This window comes from Oenanthe melanoleuca, chromosome 5 (assembly GCF_029582105.1).
Source record: "Oenanthe melanoleuca isolate GR-GAL-2019-014 chromosome 5, OMel1.0, whole genome shotgun sequence".
NCBI lineage: Eukaryota > Metazoa > Chordata > Aves > Passeriformes > Muscicapidae > Oenanthe > Oenanthe melanoleuca.
Window position 1 is genome coordinate 53,980,688 of NC_079339.1, and position 20,984 is coordinate 54,001,671.

A 20,984-nucleotide genomic window follows, 5' to 3' on the forward strand; every position below is an offset into this window, starting at 1 on the left:
AACCTTGACAGACAACTTCCTACTCTCTTTCCAAAATGTTAAACAGCTCAGAGTCAAATTTTTGTTCAGATTAAGTCAGTTAATTAGAAATGTTTGATCAATACAATTGCAGACGTCAGGAAGTGGCAATTGCATACCTTTGGTATTTTGATGGACTTGTAAAGGAATATATAAGAAGCATGAAAGTAAGAAGCTATATATTCCAATAGTAAATGGACTGCAAAAGGAAAATTGGTTACAGCACCCTGCAACCAATGAATTGCCACTCCTCACATTGCTTTTCTCTTCAAAGACCTTTGATAATGCAGAAGAAGGTAAATTCACAACAATGTCATGCTGGAGAAAAGCAAAAGCCACACAGCAACGAGAAAACATTTAATTCAACAAACCAGATGGCAGGTTCAAAACTTAAAAAAACTTTCCACATCAAGTCTTGTATAACCCACAGAACTCTTTCCCCAATATAATTGTGACTGACAAAAATCCACATAGACTCAAAAACTGATTAGTGGAACTTGATCTCAATGGAACAAGATGAAAAAATAATCAGACACTATTTAAAACCAGCATAATGACTTGTAATTCCCTAATTCTCTAAATGCTGAAAGACTGGAAAGTATACTAGGGGAAGATCATTAAATTTTCCTACTTTTTCTCCCCAAAGCCATCACAGATGGGTACTGGATGGTACTGAGTGAGCTCTGTCTTCCTCACTAGAAGACCAAGTCAGTTTCTCCTTTCCCACATCCTTTTCTTCCTCTGCCATAGCAGCATTTAATGAGTCTTGGATAAGGACATAATTTGAGTGAGGATTCCCTTCAAATACAGCTTGAACACCACCAGTCACTATGATAATTTTGACTGAAAAGTACCACTGCTACCAGGTGATGTGGAAAACTCACCTGCTTGATGTACAGGGCAACTTTTTCCTGTGCTTCTGGAAGTAGCTCAATGTCTCTTGCCCCATAGACCTGCTGGGCAATAAGCCTGATCTTATCCACAACAGGCAGCTAGAAAAACAAAAAAGACAGGCGAGTCAGCATGGCCAAAGTACAAGACCTGCAGCATCACAGCAGTTTCAGATCCTCCCCACATGTTGCCAAGTCCACATCTATAGACATAAGGCTTAATTCCATTTGTTGTAGAACAAAATATAGAGTAATTTGAGAATTTTCAAAATGTGTTTCAATATTTCAGTAGCCAAAACAGTAAGAACTGATTAACTAGGTGTTTGAGACTCCTGAAATCAAAGTTTCAATTCTAACATCATGTTTCTTCTCAATTTCTCAGACAGGCTTTTAGACAGCACTAAGCAATTTAAGCTAGTGAAACCAACTGATATAAACAAAGCATCTCTGTAGTAGGGCAAGCTCCTACCTCCACATTATAGAGGAACCTGAAGTTGCTAGGTGCCTGGGATGCTCTCTGAACAGCTCTGGCCAGGGCCAGGGCTCCTTTTCCTCCCTCTGCCCAGTGAGTGCACTCCACAGCATCGAATGCTCCTGCCTCCTTTGCATGCTGTACTACAAGGGCCAGCTCAGCCTTTGTATCTGTCCTGCCAGGAGAAAGTTTGCACGTAAATACCAGAATGCACACACAATAAGTTAATGTTTGTTCTTGCCAAGATCCAAAACGTGTCCAAAGAAATCACAGCTACCAGAAAGCTGCTCAGGGGTTATCCATCACAGCCTCCTCCTTGGCTGGCATCAGCTTTAACACCACAGCTCAAAGTACTTCTGCTGCATAAAAAGACACACAGTGGTTGGCTGTTGTGCAGCACAACATGCAGAACCCCCTTCATGCATTTTCCAACAATGCAAAACTGTGGCCTTCCAGTATCTGAAGGGAGCCAACAAGAAAGCTGGAGAAAAAACTTCTTACAAGAGCATGTAATGACAGGACAAGGGGGAATGGTTTCAAACTGACAAGAGTAGGTTTAGATTGGATACTTGGAAAAACTTCTTTACTGTGAGGATGCTGAGACACTGGAACAGGCTGCCCAAGAGGTGGAAGTGCTCCTGAAAGTGCTCAAGCCCAGGCTGGATGGGGATCTGAGCAACTTGATCCAGTGAAAGGTATCCCCACTCATGGCAGGGGAGTGGAACTAGATGATCTTTAAGGTTCCTTCCAATCCAGGCCATCCTATGGTTTTATGACTCTATGGAAATGCTGCCAACAACACATCAACAGTACTGAAAACAAGAGTTTGTGTTAAACATAGTAGATGAAGTGCCACAGTGTCATACCCCTGCATCACCTCCCCATCCCAGCTCACTCACTTGAAAGCATTGACAGCCACGACCACTGGCACACCGAACAGCCGCGCGTTCTGGATTTGCTTCTTTAGGTTGCTGCACCCGTTTGCCACCAGCTGAAGATTCTGTAGGGGAGGCAGCAAACAGGAAATATATTTTATCAGGGGCAGGGAAACTTTTGTTCTAAACCCACTAAATCCCAAAGTTAATGGGAATGAAACCACAAAGGCAAATCCCCCAGTGCTGCTTTCGAAACAGCGCAGACCACTGCAAGCTCTTGGACAGGAGATAGGAAAAAGAATGACTACTTCTAATGATCACTGGTTTCAGCTCCCAAATCAAGGAAAGAGAAACCACTTCTTATCATTTTTTGTTATGCTTAAAAAGTTAATACCTGTTTTCATTAACTGCCCTCAGTAAAGCCTCAGTTTGTTCTCTGATATATTTCTCTTTATATATTAAATATAACCAGCAGTGAATTTCATGACATCCATTTGAAGTCTGTGGCAACAGCTTTCAGTTTACATATATTTACATTTTGCAGCATCAGAGACTATTCCTGGAAATTCAGACATTTCATTCCTTCCTTTGCAAAGGATAATATATACAGAAGCTCCACAGTGAAAGAGCCACAGCAGTGCAAAGAGCCTGGTCAATTATCCAGGGTACACAACCATTCAAGGCATAAGGATGGAAGGTGAGGCTTCTGTTCAATTTCCTCGCTTGCAAACGAGGGGGATAAAAACAAAAATGGTTGCTAAGAAGAGAGTAATTAGACAGGCATTCTGGATATTTTCAGAGACAATATTTCAGCTAAGCAATTACTCCACATTGAGAGGGTTGGGGAAACGGAGTAGATATTACTATGAAAAAACTGAGCACACAGACAACTGTGTGAGTTAAAAAGAAAAAGGCTCTGAACACTGGCTAGATCAAGGACAACAAATGTTTGAAAGAGAAAAGCCAAAGTAACATCATTAAAAAGAAAAGAACATTACAGCTTGTATGAAGAATTCTTTCTGTGGCAGCTAAAGAAATGACACACTAATAATCCAGGTATGCACTGCATGACACCATCATGTCATGACCAAAGTTAGCTGGTCCACTGTCACCACAGCTTAAAGATTACCTCTTCTGTATATTCCTTTGGCAAAGGTACCCCAGCAGTGACCTGTGGAAAAAGAGAAATAAATGGAGCCCCATAAGACTTTTATCCATGACAGCAATCCCCGCTTAATTCTTTTTAAATGGTATCAAGACACAACATTCTACTCCATGCTCATCCTTTTTATTTCTAAGACAAAAATAAAAGGAAGAAAAAAAGAGACTGCATGATAAAATACATGACTCACTCTGGGACTGTTACAAGGGGCCCAGCATGCTGGCACTTCACTAGGGCAATAAAATAAGCAGGTATGACCCTGTAACATTATACAATTAAGCTGTTGACAAACGGGGAAATATGAATTTCTTTTACAACTCTGAATTTCAAGCTGATCAAAAGCTACAGGGCTTTAAGTGACTGGAAGAGAACAACAGGAACAGCCCCTCAGGCCTACTGAAAGCCTTCCCAGTACTTACTGCAGGTCCTCCCCCATGCATTTTCAGAGCTCTGACAGTAGCAACCAACACCACCACATGAGGCCGGAGACCAGAATAGCGGCACTTAATGTTAAAGAATTTCTCCATGCCTATGTCTGCACCAAATCCTGCTTCTGTAACTGGAGTAGGAAATAGAAACAAGTTTGTGAAAAATTTCTGGGTGGACAAATCATACTCTGATTATATAAATCAGAAACCTCTTCCAAGGAAAAAAAAATGAAAAAAGCCTAAAGACAGTAATGATATAAAAAAGGTAGATACTTCCAAAACAAAAAGCCAATAAAAATACCCCACACTCCACACACTTACCAACAAAACCATCTTTACCCACAAGCTTCAATGCTATTTTGTCTGCCAACACTGAGGAATTCCCATGTGCAATATTGGCAAAAGGTCCAGCATGAACAAACACTGGTGTTCCCTATAAAAAGGGGGACGCAGGAGAGAAAAAGAAAATCAGAAAGTGCAATTTTGCAAATATGCAGCATGTTAGGAGCTAAGTACTGTGGTATCCGAAAGTAAAGATAAACACTTTTAGAAGGCAGATCTAAAGCCTTCTGATCAGACATTTGTTATCAGCAGTAAGGACTACAAGGCAAACAGGATTATTATAATCTCCACAAGTGGAGGTATTAATCCGCTTAGGAAAAGGATGGCTAAATCCCAGCAACTCTTTGTCATTCTCCTTCATCCACACCATTTAAATTCCCAAAACACTTCTTGACATTAAAGACAACAGACCAAAGACACAGCAAAGTTTAATGCATTTCCTCAGGGTCATCCCACATGGCAGTGGCAGACCTAGAAGGAATCCAGCCCTCTCCCCTAGCCCTGAGCACAAAACCACAATAAACCCCCAACTCTGAGCTGAGCAGACCTCCACTGACTGTGATGAATGAACTAAACCAGTGCCTTCTCAGATCCAAGAAGCAAATTATCTGTGCTCACCTCCAGTGTCTGCATGAGGTTTGGTTTTACAGCATCTTTCATCAAGACGGCCAGAGCTCCAGTTACTCCCTAAAAGAAAAAAGGACAATCAGTTTCCAGATGTACCAAGACCTTGAGATGGCTCCTATGCAATATAAAGGCTCTGATTTTGTCCTGGTGGGCTTTTGAACCAGAAGTTGCTCAGCAAAGAACTAACTCTAGTCAGGGCAAAGCAGAAAAATGACCTTTAAATTCCTGTAAGAGGATCTGTGATTTCTGGTGGGAGCAGCCTCTTGGTTGTGACCTTGCTAGACCATCACTTTGTAGCAAAGGCATAAAGAACAATTAATTCATGTTTCAATGCTATGGCAAGGTTAGCAGATAAGAGCAGCAAAGGAGTATTTTTTAGGTGCATTTGTCTTGGATTTTCTGCTTTCTTTCCAGCGACTTAGTCTACATGTTGGCCTTAAAATGTCATAACAACCTGCTACATCCTGCTCAAGTCTCTTGTGCAGAAATAACTTTTAAAGTGAACTTCTGTGCTGATGAGAACAGCCAAGCTGACATGAAAGGCAAACATTGGTGCCCATATTTTTTCCCAGGTGCAGCCATGTACCCTGCTGAATTCTGCTTCCTGTGTAACAAAAGCTTGTGATTTCATCCCCATGTGCTTTGGGAAGAGAAGATGTGAGTTTGGTAATTTTTGTGACTGACAGTCCAGTGGAAACCAAACCAGCTGTTATCCAGCACTCGAAAAAGTAACTAAAATTGCTGTCATGAGTCCTGAGCCAAATGTTCACAGCAGTTATGAAAACCTCGACCCATAATCTCTTTTTCTTCCCTTTCAATTTCAAATGAATTGCAGAACTCAAAGGTATGAAAGACTATTTCTTTATAAGACATTCACTGCTTTGTTTCATTAGTTTCAATCTTGCCACATGAAAGCTTATTTAACATTTAATGGATAAGCTTTAAACTTCAGTCATCTCCACAATAATGAAAACTGCAGAGCAAGATTTCCATGGTGACATTTCAGACCCGTGTCGCTCAGTGACACTTCGATACATCCCACCTCTGAAAACCTGTAGTCAGTTTTTGATTCCATGTTTCTTCCCAGATTTTTTTTTGCACTTCCTGGTAGCACACTCATGACACTTGTTGCATCACAGCAGCAGGACCCAGCCTGGTCTCTGCAATCACATTTCTGCCTGCATGAGGAATGGGTAACATGGTCCTAACAACATGAGCCACTGGCTGCCATCAAGTGCAAACATATAACAGACAAGAGAACCTGCTGGATGTCTGATATCATCCTCCTGCAGTTGGAATGGACAAAATTAAATATAAACAGAGCTTGTAAAAAGTAAGGAAAAAAAATTGAGATGAAAGACTTCTACCACCTGGACTCTACAGTAAAGCTGAAGTAATTCCCAAGCCAAGCACCATGTGCCTACATGGCTGATGGGCAGTAAGAAACACTCCAGTTTTCCAGAAAAAGGGTTTAACTCAGTTACTTAGAGTTAAACTGGCAGCATACTAGGTGTAGGAATTAAAATCTCAAAGCTGCCTACAGAACTTTGGCACACGTTCTTTCTCATTCCCAACAAATGTCTCACATAGGGATTTACAGATAAATTGTTCCAGGCTGGCCCTCTTCCTGCAAGGCCAGAGTCAGGCCATCAATCTATGGTTTCTTAGCCTTGTCCTGGAAGTAAAACAAATAGACAACACTCCCACATCCCCCCAAAACATAAGGAAACAAAAACCTGCAGCAAGATAGCAAGAGCTGGGTAAGCCTTAATGCCCTGTCCCACCTAGCTGGAAACACAGATCAGGAAGGAGCACCTGGGACACAGAGCATTGCCCTGAAACCATGCTAAAGCACCATTTTGGAAAATGCTATTTGACACACTCCACAGACCTACTAAGAACTAACAATTACTGGAGAGAGAGCAGCAAAATAGTGCTACAGCCTGCAACTGCTGCCTAGCGCTGCTCTACACACTGGTAACAGGCATCACCAGTGCTATGACATCCAGCATTTCATGAAGAGAAATTAAATATTTGTGTCCCTCATCAAAGGCTGCCTTACAGAGAATGCACATTTTTTGCAAATGCTTTGGCTTTTACAGCATTCACAGACTCCCAGAAGAAGATATTTCATTGTCTGCAATTAAATTTGCACAATGCTTCGTTCCTGCTCAATGTTTTCCTCACTCCAGGGAGCCTAAGAAGCAGGATGGCCAGCAGGATGCATTTTGAGTTGTTCTGATTCACAAACACATGTTTTATGTAGAAGCCACCACGTATTTCCCCCATAACTCCTATGGTGCCAGTTTCAACTTGACACACAGCACATCACACAGGACCCTTGTCCCTGCCCAGCTCACACACAGCCTCTCTGGATAAGGTGGCAGCCACACTGAAGGAAAAAACCTTCATTAACTGCAGGGGTGGGGATTTTATCTTTCATCTTCTATATGTTAATTTATTTTTTTTTCACAGAACTGTCTCTCTGCCTTTTAATCCAAGGACGTTCAGAAACAGGAGGAGAAAGGATTTAATGGCAATGACTCTTACAAGGTCATCTGCTGTAACTGGTTGTCCTTTTTTGCTGGAAGCTACCACCATTCTGCCAAATCGCTTTTTCATATCATCCAACCCATCAGCCAGGGCTAGGACTGCCATGATTTCACTGCTCACTGTGATGTCAAACTGAGCCTGCAAGAGATGAATGAAGGATGTGAACTCATTAAGATTCCCTCCCAGCAATTCTTACCTCTGTTCAATTCTTGAAACAAGGCAAATCATCACCATGAAAGAAAAAAAACCCACAATACACAAGAAATCCAAAGCATTGCTTTCAGAACACTTCATTTAATTTGGCCATTTTAAACTGGCTTCTTTTTTCTGCAAAATTAAATAAAACCTACTCATTCTGTCGCTATTACGTGTCTCTCCTGGCACGTACATTAGTGATTCATGTAAGAACACATAACACTAACAAATTATATTTTTGAAGACTGAGCTCACTAACTCATCTGATCATTACTGAACAATACAGTAAAAGATAAAAAGCCCACCAACAGAAAAAACATTATATAGGAAATGAAGGATAGAATTCATCTGACATAATGCAGATACTTCTACCTCAGGGAAGCTAAGCACCCTAAGGACATTTCAAGTCAAAAGAAAGAGGCTTTTCTGAGCACAATTCATTTGAACTATAAATTTGACAGTTGCTTAAGGGATGAGGGAAGTCACAGCCCAATTGCTTCTTTTACTCTATTGATTATACAATGAATTTAGACAAGCTCAGATACTGTGTCTAGTTTGGCCAGATAAGCCCCACCCAAAACACTTGCAGTACTGAAAATGAACCACTCTCATGATCACCTTTAGAAAGGGCACTCATGCACCACTGTTATGCCACAGTCATCCCAGTTTGGGAAGCCAATATTCAGGAGACAACAGGGAAGGAGGGAAGAGACAATAAAACTAAACACAGCATTGGTATGAAATTTAACTGTTTGGTTGAGAAGACTCTCTGCTTTCTCTTTAACAAGATAATGGTAAAAGATGAAAAAATAGTTGGAGTTACAGAAACTTCCTTTAGGAACACCTTTTTCAAAGTACTTTTTAAAACAGGCGAGAAAAGGGAACAATTACCGTCCGTGTGAAGCCTTTCTCTGTCACAGACTGTCCAATAGTGATTTTCCTGAGGAATCTGTCATTTGTATCCAGTACTGCAAGGAACACAGAGAGGTAAGATGTCACATTGCCAAGTCATAAATTCACATCTTTGTCCTGTGACAAACACCCAGCCAGGTCACCAATGAATAGAAGATGGCAGTTTGAGAAACCATCCTCTTCTAAAGAATGGCAAGAGCTTCCCAACATGATTCTTACACAAAAACTGCAATGAAATTAAGATACTTAAGATACACCAGAGCCCGCACTGCATCCAGAGGGAGTCTGCATCCCTTTGTGTGCATTAACCACCAGACCAAAGCTTCTCTGAAAAGCAGACCTGATGATATTATTCCAACTGATTTTTCACCATCCTTAACCGATAGGAATCCAGAAATTATTGCAGTCAAAAAGAAATAAAATTAACACTTTATCACTTAAGTGATAAAACAGATACTATCATTTAGTGAGAATTGTTTCACGTAGCTCCATTAAGTCAAATTACCTTGGTAACACAAACTATGAAATACTGGCTTAAATTTGATGTTTCTTTCTATATGCTTGAAATATTCCAAGTGTTTTATAAAGTATTTCCCATGAGGCAGACTACTCAAGTCTCATTACAGGTTATGAAGCAAATTCTGGAGAATACATTTCATACTGTATTTTAAAAGAAAGGAAGAAAAAGCAATACTCTTGGAGCCTAACTCAGGAAAAAAGCCTGCTTTTAAAATTATTTTGATAGTGAAATATTAAATCTGCCAGACCAGAGAATAATTTTACCTTCAACTATCCTTTTGAAAAACCTGGTCTTCATTTGCTGTCAGACCCCCACAGAGCAAGTGGGTAGATTAAAACTGAATTTAATCCTAGAGCAGAATCCCCTCCTTACTCACAGAGCAGTAAGATAAAAAAGCTGTTGGCTACAAATGACAAATTCAACTCTTTTAGTGACTGACAAATCCAGAAACACAAACTTGCACCCGTTAGCAAACTCAATGTTTGTGAATTCAGAGGAGATTCAAGCACCTGTGTTAGACCATTTAGAAATGGGATCCCAGCTGCTATCCCACCAAACTTAAGGAAAGAGGAACCAGCTCTGCCCTCTTTCCCACTTCTCCACGAAACATAGTTTCAGCTGCAACTGCAAATACCTCTTTTGACATATTTTCTTTGATTTAATGTCTCTAGTACCTCTTTGCCAGGTTATGGTGCCTGGGTCAATGTCCAATCTCACAAATGCATTTATTTCTTCCTTTGTCAAAGCCATAGGATCTGTTTTGTTAATACCCAGTTTCTATGGGAAGAAAAGACAAATAAGAGGTGTAGTGAAAAGATTCACAGCAATTAACCTTTTATTGCAGCATTGAGGCTTCAGCAGCAGCTACATATTCAGAAAAAAAGAGAAGCTGTGTTTTTGGGACCCTTTCTTCCAGCATAAGATGATCCATATCAGCACATACTGGACAGAACTTGCTGCTGACCAGCTGGAAAAGGGCAAGGCAAACAATGGAGCTCATTAGGGCAGGTTGTCACCAAGCTTTGTGCAAGGCACCTACAAAAAGAGTAAGAGACAGCTCTGCAGTTCCTTCCACGCCTTGTTCTTGTCATTAGTCTCACATGCTTACATCCATTTCTCATTAGTTTGCCTGGGGTCACTGCACACAGCCACACATATTTAAAGCCACTGCTTTCAGCATGCTGGTTAAAGCAGCACAAAGGAGGAATTAAACAATTCAGTCACAAGGCTGTCAGCATCCCAGAAAGCTGATCTTGAACACACTGAGAGGATGGGCAGTTTGCCAAGTTGCTTAATTGAGAGAAGAATTATCTCAAGAAGCCTGATACAAGCACAAGCTCAGGCACGAGGGAAACGATTCAGTTGATTTATGAACGAGCAAGGTTTTTTTAATTAACTAGACAGTTAAATTGTATTCTTCTCCTGAAGAACAGCAGGGAAGAAAAATCTGTTCTCTTCCTCTTCAAGCATATCATTTAGAAACGGAAATAAACATCAACAACGACAGAGAGATCATCTTTCTAAAATATTAGCATCCTGTTCACATCTTGACATGTAATAACCAGAAGAGTGGCTAGGGTAGAGTTCCCTCAGCAGTCCATCAGGAACACCAAGCAGTATGACATCATTTCTTGCTCAGCAGTGGAAGCAAACCACGAATTCTCTAATGGTTAAGACATTATAGCCAATTAATATGTCAGAGTTTTACCTTCCTAAGTAGTCTGACTATTGCTCCTCACTTCTAAATGGGCAATTGATCCAGCCTGAATACTCTACAAAACAGGCTTGTACCTTGAAGGAGCTCAGCAGGGCTCAGTCTGTCCTCCTAGCTGCGAGGTTTGAGCCCAGCACAAAACTATTCATCTGCTAATCCTCATTTTTGCAGAAGCCAAAGGTATGAACTTGCACAAGCCCTTAAGTTTTAAGGATCAGAGCAGCTGTGGGCTGCTCAGGGTCTGCCATTTAATGACAGGGCTACTCATCTAACCAGGAATTCTTTTTTTTTTTTTTTTTCCTTTTGCAGAGGAGAAATTGGCCATGCAGGGAACAGGTTGCTTTTTTCATTTTTCTTTGTTTTCTCAATCTGGGTACAACAAAAATGTATGTTCTTTTTTTGCTGAGTTTTACAAATTGCTTTTTTCTGTGCTGCATTATCTACACAGCTGTAACATGGGAACCACTAATCTCTAGCTGTAACTGTGTGTTAGGTACAGAGACTGATTCTGGGCTTTTCTTAAACTGCATTAAGGACACTGAACTGACACCACTAATAAAGGACACTAATCTCTGTCTCTTCCCACTGTGTTAATCATAGAGTATTTGACAGAGTTATATCAATAACTCCTCCCCTTGGGGGTGCATCTGTTTGCTGTGCTGTATGAAGGATTACCACACTTTTGCACACTTTATGTAAAAAATGAATGCCAGAAAAATGACCTAAGGGACAACACAGGTGTTTCTGTAACACAGCTCTGCCTACCTAAAGGATAAGTAAATGGAACAGAACCAGAAACCAATGAGGAAGCAGTGAGCTCACCTGTAGCCTTCGGATCTGAATGTCTGAGAACTTCCTGACACCATTGACAGATGGCACCAAACGGTTGTAGAGAGCCTTGCAAAATGAAACAAGCAGTTAATCAGCACTCCTGGTACACCCAAAACAGCCTGGCCAAAGTGGGCTGGGATCAAATACAGAGTAAGAAAGGATTGTACCTGGTCAGACTGAGTCAGCTCGTGGAATATACGGGCGTCAATAGCAGCAGCGACCAGGTTGTTGGCTGCAGTGATGGCATGGATGTCACCAGTGAGGTGAAGGTTAAACTAGAGGACATAAAACATATCAGTTACCTCATCCTGCTGCAATTTTCATTTATTCCAACTCACCGTAGACAGATGGAAAGAGGAGTATTAATAGTAATGTTAAAGTGGGTGAGGGTGGAGGGGGAGAGATTGCTCAGCGCAGTATGTGGAAGAGAGGAAAGAATTTCTCTAAAACATAAAAATGCCTCCCCCACATTCATGTCATTTCACAAACTTCTAAAACAAAGCTCCCAAATAAAAAGTTGTTTGTTTTTTTCTCTTCCCCTCCACCAGACCAGTTCTCACAGGCTCCCTGGCACTTAGAAGACCCAACTCAGCACACTGTGCTCTGCATTGCTCCTCCGTCACCTTCCTACTGACCCCCTCATTTGCACAGCAGGTTTCACACATACATTAGCTGAAGTGGCTGCTGCTCCCACAAGGGAATTTGAGCTATACTGGAACTAGCAACCTTGTGCAGCACTAGCAGTGGAGCTGTGGCTGCACAGAGCTCTGCTTAAGGTAACCACCCAAACACAGACTCACAGGCAGAACTTGTAGACCACATACTACACAGTGACACTGCTAATAGTTTTCTTAGTTCTATCTCATTAAAACATAGTTTGAGTGGGTTTGCCTACATGAGTTATCTGGCTGCACTCTAACTGTGAAGCTGGTGAAAGATCTAGATTGGGTATGAGGGAAAATTTCTTCATGGAAAGGGGTGTCAAGCACAGGAACAGGCTGCCAGGGAAGTGGTGGGGTCACCACCCCTGGAGATATTTCAGAAACATGCAGTGACATCTGGGAACACGGTTTAGTGGTAAGCTTGGCAGTGCTGGAGGAATGGTTGGACTTGGTCTTAAAGGTCTTTTCCAACCTAAATGATCCTTTGACTATGGCAAATGAGTAAAAGGTGTGGTTAAAACAATCCTCTTCATCTCTAGCAAAGCAGCAAAGGAAGAAGCTGAAAAGGGGATATTAGAAAAAGTTATAAGAATGCCTTACAACATCATTTGATTGAATCCTTGTTACTGTGGTCTCAAAAACCCACAAAGCTAAAACAGAATGCAGCTAGTCACACACCAGTTATAAATCCTAATTATGTTGCCTCATTCTGCATACACGCAACAAGAGGCAATTATTACAACCTTTGTTCTGCAGTATGAACTCAAAAATTTTTCACTTGCTATTTTTTTTTCATAGGATAAAAGCTGCATGCAGAATTATTAAATGATGTATCAAGGTCATTATTGTAACTAGTGACTCCAGATACTTTAATTTTACCAGACATGCATTGACTAAAACACCCCCATAAACGATGTGTATTTGTACCACATGGGTCATACTTAAAAAAAGTCATTCCAGCCAGTTTGGTACCTAGAGTGGGGCTGTTTCCCACTGCAGCACAAAGTAAGGTATTTTGGCTTATCTTATTAACACTCCAAAAGAGGAGGAGGTTATTTTTCCTGTCACGTCTATCCTTCACACATGTTCTTGGCACATGACTAAATCAATATTCTGCCTCCTGAATATCTTTATCTTTTATGGACTTGCTGCATCAATTACAGCAGACAGCCCTTTTGATTGTTTCTGTTTTTCCTCCTGAAATTGTCCTGTGTCAATCTACAAGGCATGAAACAAAGGTAGAATTCTACAGGCAATTACTGTGAGAGCTGAGAGAGGCAGAGAGCACATGCTACACGTGCTTTGCAACTCCCTGCTTCCAGACGCAGAATTTTACTTGTTGCCAAGTCACACCAGAAATATGCTCCAGTGCCAGCCCCCCAGAGGCTGAGGTCTTGGCATTGCTGATTCCCAAATTCCCTCTTTCCAATTCATGTTAGCAATCTAAAACACAAGTACACCAAAATAGCTCATGGAAAGAGTCAGTGGCCACCACAGCTGACAGAACTATGCGATATTCTTCCAAAATGCATTAAGCCATTATCATCTTCATTTCAGCACTGGGAAAATGAGGCACAGGATGTACTTTGCTACAGGGTACACAGCAACTCAAGGCAGAGAAGGGGAAGGAAGAGAGGAACTGGGAATTCCTAGCTCTGTGAAGTTTTTTGACCACAAAGGCACACTTCTGAAACAATACAAGGATGGTCATTTGCTAAAAAACAAAGCTTTGCTGAAATCAAGCACCCAGTTCTTTCAAGTGCTACACTAGGTCATAAACCCAAACATTTTCTAAGTTATCTGACTGCAGTATCTCTTCAAGGTCTGTGAGCTGTGATTGCAATGAGGCTTGGTATAAAGAATTACCTCTTCCATGGGAATAACTTGACAATAGCCACCACCTGCAGCTCCACCTGCAGAGAGACAACAGTCAGACCACACCAATCCAGGTGTCTCCAGCCCAGAGTGCTATTACATCTGTTTGCTTAATGGCTCCAAAAGGGCAGCTACCACTGAGCAGCTGAGTTTAAGTCCCAACACAGTACCTTGACGTCAAAACTGAAGAACTCACCCAAATCTCTTTCGTCCTAAAATAAATGCACTTGTAAATAGAAATAATGTAAAGCTACAGTGCAACAGAATTTCTGGATGCCATTTTTGTCCATTTAGACCAACAGCAAGCAACAGAGCAATCATACCTTTTATGCCAAAAGTTGGCCCCTGAGAAGGCTGTCGAACACAGGCAAAGACATTCTGGTGAAGGTGTGCTCCTAAGGCTTGGACAAGGCCAACAGTGGTGGTGCTCTTCCCCTCTCCCAGAGGAGTGGGAGTTATTCTACAGCAAACAAAGCAGAAGAGACAATTACAGCCACATACTGTGAGAATCAAGTCCCAGCGATAAAACAGTCACCCAGTGATTGCAGTTAATGAGAACTCAAATTCTGAACTGGCTCATACTTTAGCTATCTTCATCAATTCAAAACTGGAAAGAGATTAGCAAATTATCATGTAACTGCTGACCACTTTCCTCTGAAATAATTTGCTAGTTTCTACTGAAGGCAAGCTACTAGACCAGGAGAAGTTTGGCTAGGAACCAGTCTACCCTTCATAACCCTGACCTGTAGAGCTAAACAAATCATCTGCTGGAGAGAAATGTTAAGCTATGTTCCCACTGGTTGCCACAAGTGATCAATCTACTTCCCAAACCATTAGATTTTCACAGTGTGATTTACTAAAACAGAGCACCCCATACAGTCTCCCTACCAAAAGGCAGTTCAACAAAAAGTCATGCTAATAAAATTTCTTTTCATCTTGTAATTGATGTCTCAGTTCAGGAAGCACCTACCCAGTCACAACGACGTATTTGCCATCTGGCTGGTTCTGCAGACGTTTCAGAACTGAGAGCTGAACCTTGGCTTTAGTTTGGCCATACAGCTCCACCTCATCAGGAAAAAGGCCAACTTCTTTTGCAACTTGTTCAATGGGCTTGGGCATGCAACCCTTTGAAATTTCAATATCACTTAAGGAAAAAGAGCAAGATGAGTTTACAAGTCAAAGACTTCTCACAAATTCCCCGCTTTTGGATGGAATAAACTACAAACACCTAATCTATATTTTAGAAGTCAATTTTTAAACCCTCCTGTTAAAGGAATCAATTCCACCAATATCAGGTACATTAGAACATACATCCTCAGAGCTGCCTTTTGAAAAATAAAAGAAAGGCCAAACCCAAAACAAACAACAACCCCTCACCCCAACCTCCCAGTTTTCCCAAATGGCTTTTGTAGGCAATGACCCCATTAGGTATTTTGCATATTTTTAGCTGCTCCTTGGGGACTTGACACCAGCAACTCCTATTTGAACATGCTACGGTTTTGGCATGCCAGACTGAAAATTTTCCAAAATTATTACAAGTTATTGTCAAGCTCTTGAATCAGCAACCATCTAGCTGGCCTGAAGTCTGTCAAAGTCCAAGGAGACCACCCTTAAGAGATATTACAGCATCACTGCAGCTAAGCTCTGCTTCCTCAGGAAGACTAACTTAGAATGCCCTCACTTGAAAGCATTACCTTGGAACAGGCATCTGTAGGGTAAGCTGGTTGTATTGGATGGTCCATTTTCCAGGCTGGAACTTCTCCAGAAAACGCTGTGCACTCTCCACAGTGCTCTAAAATGAGCAAATTAATGCATTAAAGCAACCACCACTGCATGAACTACACTGGTTAACAAAGAGACCAGAAAGTTTTGCCCCTCCTACCTGTCTCAGTTTGGGATTAAACCAAAGTGCTTTTATTAAAGCATTTGCTAATAATCCAAAATGAAATTCTGCTTGCTGTTTTCTTAAAAAGAAAAAAAATCCCACCATATCTATCTCTCTGCTGATATTCCAGTGTGCTGGATTTTTTTGGGTGTTCTGTCCCAGGAGGGCTCCTTAAGTAAAGCATGGAAACAGAGGGAGCTGATTTATACTGCTACTCTCCTTTTTATCCAATCATCCTAAGGATAGTTTCAGAATTACAGATAGAGCATTGTAAGACAAGCCCATTTCTTATGGTTTTGACTGACCACACTCAAAAATCCCTATAAAAAGCCCCAAAATTGACCAACCAGAAACCTATGTTCTAACATTTCCTTAGAGTCCATCTTCTTTCTCACTTAACTGAACCCAGATTATCTGGACTAGAAGTTCCAAATCCTAACTAGACCTTGCAAGATCAAAAAGGGAGCACCAGCTGCTTTGGCAGTGTGCTGATGGTCAGCAGCAACACCCCCAAAAGCAAACTCAGAGGAGATGACCACAGTGTGCTCAGTACCTGCATTAACATGGCCACAGTCATAGGCCCAACACCACCAGGAACTGGGGTGATGAAGGAAGCTTTTTCCTTTGCTGAACTGTATGCCACATCTCCCACAACTCTTTTTCCACTGGCCTTTGTGCTGTCTGGGGATTTAAGGAGAAAAGCAAGTTACACATCACATTTCACCACAGCAACAGAGACAGCACTCACTGAAGCTGAAGTCTTTAATTCTGCTGGAGCAAACAAGATTGAAGCTGAGTACCCAGGAAGCTGCAAAGAAAGATAAAGCTAGACAACATCACAAGATGAAGCTGTTATCATACTTCACTTGCAGAGTGTCAACAGCTCATGCAACACATCCTCCCATTAAGCACAATTTACCCTCAGCCAGACAAATCTCCCTTTCCTGGAAGATGCAAGTCTTTTCTCAGTGGCTCATGGCCCACAGGGCAGTTTGAATGAGATATAAAGCAACAGTCAGGAAGAGGTGAGAGATGAAACATGGCTGACTTGTTCCAAACCCCCGGGTTTATATTTGCTCTGTTCCATTTTGGAAGGCATCTGGGCCTTACTATTAAATAAAATCACCTGCTTTTACAGAAACTAAAGGCAGAAAGTGCTGAGCTTTTCAATTATCGCTGCTATTTTAATGATGGACCAGTAAATACTGCAGTTCACAGAGATCAGTCTTGTCAAAACAAACTTCACAGGTGGCTTAAGAAAGTGTCAGTAGGATAATCTTTCTCTCGGGCAATGTATTTTGCTACATCCTGCTGCACTACATGACCTGACAATTCAGAAGTAGACACAATCCTTTTTTCCAGTGCTGACCTTTAAATTCACCCATAAAGAGAGGAAGAGACAAAATTAATTAGGAAACTAGCACAGGCATCTAAGGGAAGTCACAGATTACAGCACATAATATCAGAAAATTTAAGTTGCTCCTGGAATGGTAGATTGTCACTTCAGATAAAGGACTCTAGGGAGCTTCTAACCAGCATGAAAATCTGAAAATAGATTTTAATGTTGTTATATTGAAATATTATATTGTATACAATAACTGTATGTTTGAACAGAACACAATCAATAACTTTCATATACATCTGGTGAGGGGGAAGAGTGAAAGAGAAATCAAACTCCTCAACAGCTAATTATGTTAAAACCAAAGACAGAAAAAAAACAGCTCCTGCCAACATTATTTTTTATCTGCATTGTTACTGACAATTAGCAGCTTGGATGCTTTACTGTGTGTTTTAAGCAACACTACTTCTCCCAAAAGCTCAGAGCTTGAACAACATCACAGCTGGTAACCAATGTTTATGTAGCCGCTGTCAGTTTGCTGCCTGAACTGCAGACCAGTCTGGCCTTCCCCCCTAGAGACCAATTTAATTAAGGCTGAAAACGATAAATAATGTAATTTTATTTTCTTCCAAGGACGCCAAGCAGGCTCATCAGCTATCCTGGCCCAAGAAGGAGGAAAACAAGCTGGCACTCCAAACTGCCTCATCTGTTCCACAGACACAGAGAGGAGCACACGCCAAACAATCCCCCAGTCCCTGCTTCTGCATCTGCACCTCATGCCAAGCACTGCTGAGCACAACCTAGGAGCTATTCAATTACCTGCAAAATATTCTTTTGAAAGAAAGCTTACACACAATACTTGCCATCTCTCCCAATAATTTCACCTTTTCAATATTCATCATCCCACTCTTAAAAAATACAAACTAGTTACAGGGAGTATCAGTGACACTGTAACCATTTTGCAAAAAATCTGTTCTCATATTCCACTCTCACAGCTCCTTGTTAGCAAGGGCTGCAAAACTCCATAGCAGGGAACTTTGAGCAGAGTTGCTTCCTCCATCAGGCTCAGAAAGGGTCATTCCAGGGACTGCCATCTCTGGGAATATCCTCTATCAGCACTGTTTTCCCTTCCTGTAGCAAAGCCTGGAATAAGGTTCAGAGCATCTGCTGGACCACCCCTCCAACTGCAGCAGTGGAGAGAGACAAATACAACCCAGTTGGGAGAGAGGCACTTGTCTACTCTAGCAGAGGTTTCAGGAGATTGTTTTTCCTCTCTGTCTACCTGGAGGAAATGCTGTTCATTACAGTGCACAAAGCTAGATGTGGCTGAAGTGTCTCTTCCAGCCCCCAACTGCCAGCCTTGGAGCATTCAGGCCACCCTCCATCCAAAAGCACAACATTTGTATGGTGCTACATGGCTATAAGTCATCCTAACCCTAGCTTGGCAAGACTGCATGAGGTTAGGTCCTGATATATCAAATCAGTTTGGGATCTGCCTGGATGGGGTACCCTGACCAGCAAACCAAAGGCATATCCAGAGATTGCCATGTCCTCCAGCTGCAACTCACAGCTGATCCTGGGAGGCACCTAGCTGGGTGCACTTTCACCTGTGCTAAGATGTACGTGCTCTCACCCTATCACATTCAAAGCACCACCACAGCTAGCAGCAATATTCTATCTGTACAGTGACTTAGCTGGAGAAGCCAGCAAGCTGGCTGCTATTCTTTCTGTAGCACTGCAATTCCCACAATTCTGGTACTCATTTCCCAAAAGATTCATCTGAAAACTTTTTCGCAACACATCAAAGGGGAAAAAGAGTCAGAAAAACTCAGCAGCTTCAGAAAAACCACAGGAAAGAAAAAAAAAAGTCTGTAGCATCCATCATTTCAAAATGTGACAGTTTCCATGATATTCTATCAAGTCTCAATTATCAAATCTCAATGCCATTAAGTGTATTCCATGTGATACTGACTGGGTTGGGTGCACAAGAAACTCAGATGTCAATGCACTGCTCAAGGCAGGCAAATTGCAAAGGAACAAGATGTGTCCTCAGAGATGCTGTTCATGCAAAGCCTGAAAGAAAGGTCATACCATCATATATTGTAAACACAGTGGAGGTTTTATATGCAACATGTCAGCTGGGGAGACTCCAACCCATTCTGCTTCATGCACATCAGCAGTGACCCTGTGGGTTTTGGCAAATGGCCTAAGTTTGGGGAGCTTGGAACAAAAACATCAAGCAACAAACAGCAACAGCAAATGACTTTTTAATTTTAATTAGATAGAGGACTAATGTTTTTAAAAACAGCCTAATGTCAACTTTGAGTAACAAAACCACTGAACAGAAATTTCTTTACATTCTGTTAAATAATGGCAACAAAATGACTGATTAATTATGAAAACTACCTTTTAAAAGCCTTGTGGGTGTAGCACAGAAAGTATGACTAATTTTCCATATCATTCAATATCTGTAATTTGGATTTAAAATGAGATGAAAACAGAAATTGCCAGACTGTCTGTAGCATCTTTATAAGGAAGGAGCAGCTAAGTGAAACCTTACACCAAAATCCATTATGTTAAAGCACTTTATTCTATGCCTGAGCCATTGTCACCAATACTCTTGCACAATCTGCTTTGTTTCAAGACAACAGCCATTCAAGGCTAAGAAGTTAATGCTGTGATTCAACAAATCCACAGCTACTTTAAGAGACTTCTTGTCATTTCTGTACTTCAAAGGGAACAGCTTCATCAGATCCAACCACGAAGTAATGACAGCAAAGCTCTCAAAGCTCTGTGCTCTGAAGTGACAACAGCGACAACACTTCACTATGTAGCTGGGGCAAATTAAATGGATATTCTGTTGCAATATTTCATGAGCCTCCTCTTTCTTCTATTAATCATCAGCCTCATGGAAGGCAGACTCAAAACTGCCACTGATCTGCTTTAGAAGAGTACTTCAGGTCAGTGCTTTCTTTACTTTGGCATTGTCAAAGGTTGCCATCACTGTTTAAGGCAGACTTACAGGAAAAAGAAGTCCATGTGGACCAGAGACACCAAGGAAACAGTATTCATGAACTTAGCAAATGAATTTATATACAAACAAACACACCCCCACGTGTTACACATTGTCCACGCACCTGGCACATGGTTAATTCCACAGTCTATTACGATTGCACCAGGCTTGATCCATTCACCTTTTACCATTTCAGCTCTACCAGCTGCAACCACCAGGATGTCAGCTTTGCCAACCTATAAAAAAATTTAAATACAACAAACAACTGTATCACACTAGCAATGGAAAAATGCAGAGTTGCTTCTGCAGCAAGTTAGATCAGCTTCAGCTGCAGTGAAATTGTGCTCACCCATTGCCATTGGAGGCATGGAAGGGCACTCCCAGCAATTAAAGATAGTTGCCAGCTCCTTGGCAAGGACAAATTCCTGCAGCTAGAAATAATGGCCTATTTTCACACTCCTACCCCAAACTATTGCTAGTCAACACTTCACAACCTCCTCTGAACTCCTCCATGATTCCTAAGTGGATCATACAGGCTACATTTAGATAAAATTAAAGCCTTCTGAATATTCTCTTCCTTCAAATATCCCTGCATATTCAGTGCTAGAAATATACCCAGCACTCATCAGACAGCAAGAACTCATCTTGTTCAGCCAAGAACAACCCCTGCA

The 20,984-nt window shown here is 41.4% G+C and overlaps 1 protein-coding gene across 1 annotated transcript in view; it reads right to left on the reverse strand.

Moving 5' to 3' along the window:
- MTHFD1 (methylenetetrahydrofolate dehydrogenase, cyclohydrolase and formyltetrahydrofolate synthetase 1) overlaps positions 1-20,984 on the reverse strand; it is a 39,887-nt gene that overhangs the window by 5,633 nt on the left and 13,270 nt on the right. Inside the window, exons 8-25 of the mRNA XM_056492387.1 lie at positions 20,438-20,549; positions 16,515-16,642; positions 15,771-15,868; positions 15,047-15,220; positions 14,400-14,536; positions 14,068-14,114; positions 11,707-11,814; positions 11,531-11,605; positions 9,669-9,771; positions 8,454-8,530; positions 7,365-7,505; positions 4,806-4,874; positions 4,167-4,278; positions 3,837-3,976; positions 3,385-3,426; positions 2,280-2,380; positions 1,378-1,555; positions 903-1,010 (exon numbers count right to left, since the gene is read on the reverse strand). Of these exons, the coding sequence (XP_056348362.1) occupies positions 903-1,010; positions 1,378-1,555; positions 2,280-2,380; positions 3,385-3,426; positions 3,837-3,976; positions 4,167-4,278; positions 4,806-4,874; positions 7,365-7,505; positions 8,454-8,530; positions 9,669-9,771; positions 11,531-11,605; positions 11,707-11,814; positions 14,068-14,114; positions 14,400-14,536; positions 15,047-15,220; positions 15,771-15,868; positions 16,515-16,642; positions 20,438-20,549 (1,950 nt within the window). The remainder of the gene's footprint in view (positions 1-902; positions 1,011-1,377; positions 1,556-2,279; positions 2,381-3,384; positions 3,427-3,836; positions 3,977-4,166; positions 4,279-4,805; positions 4,875-7,364; positions 7,506-8,453; positions 8,531-9,668; positions 9,772-11,530; positions 11,606-11,706; positions 11,815-14,067; positions 14,115-14,399; positions 14,537-15,046; positions 15,221-15,770; positions 15,869-16,514; positions 16,643-20,437; positions 20,550-20,984) is intronic.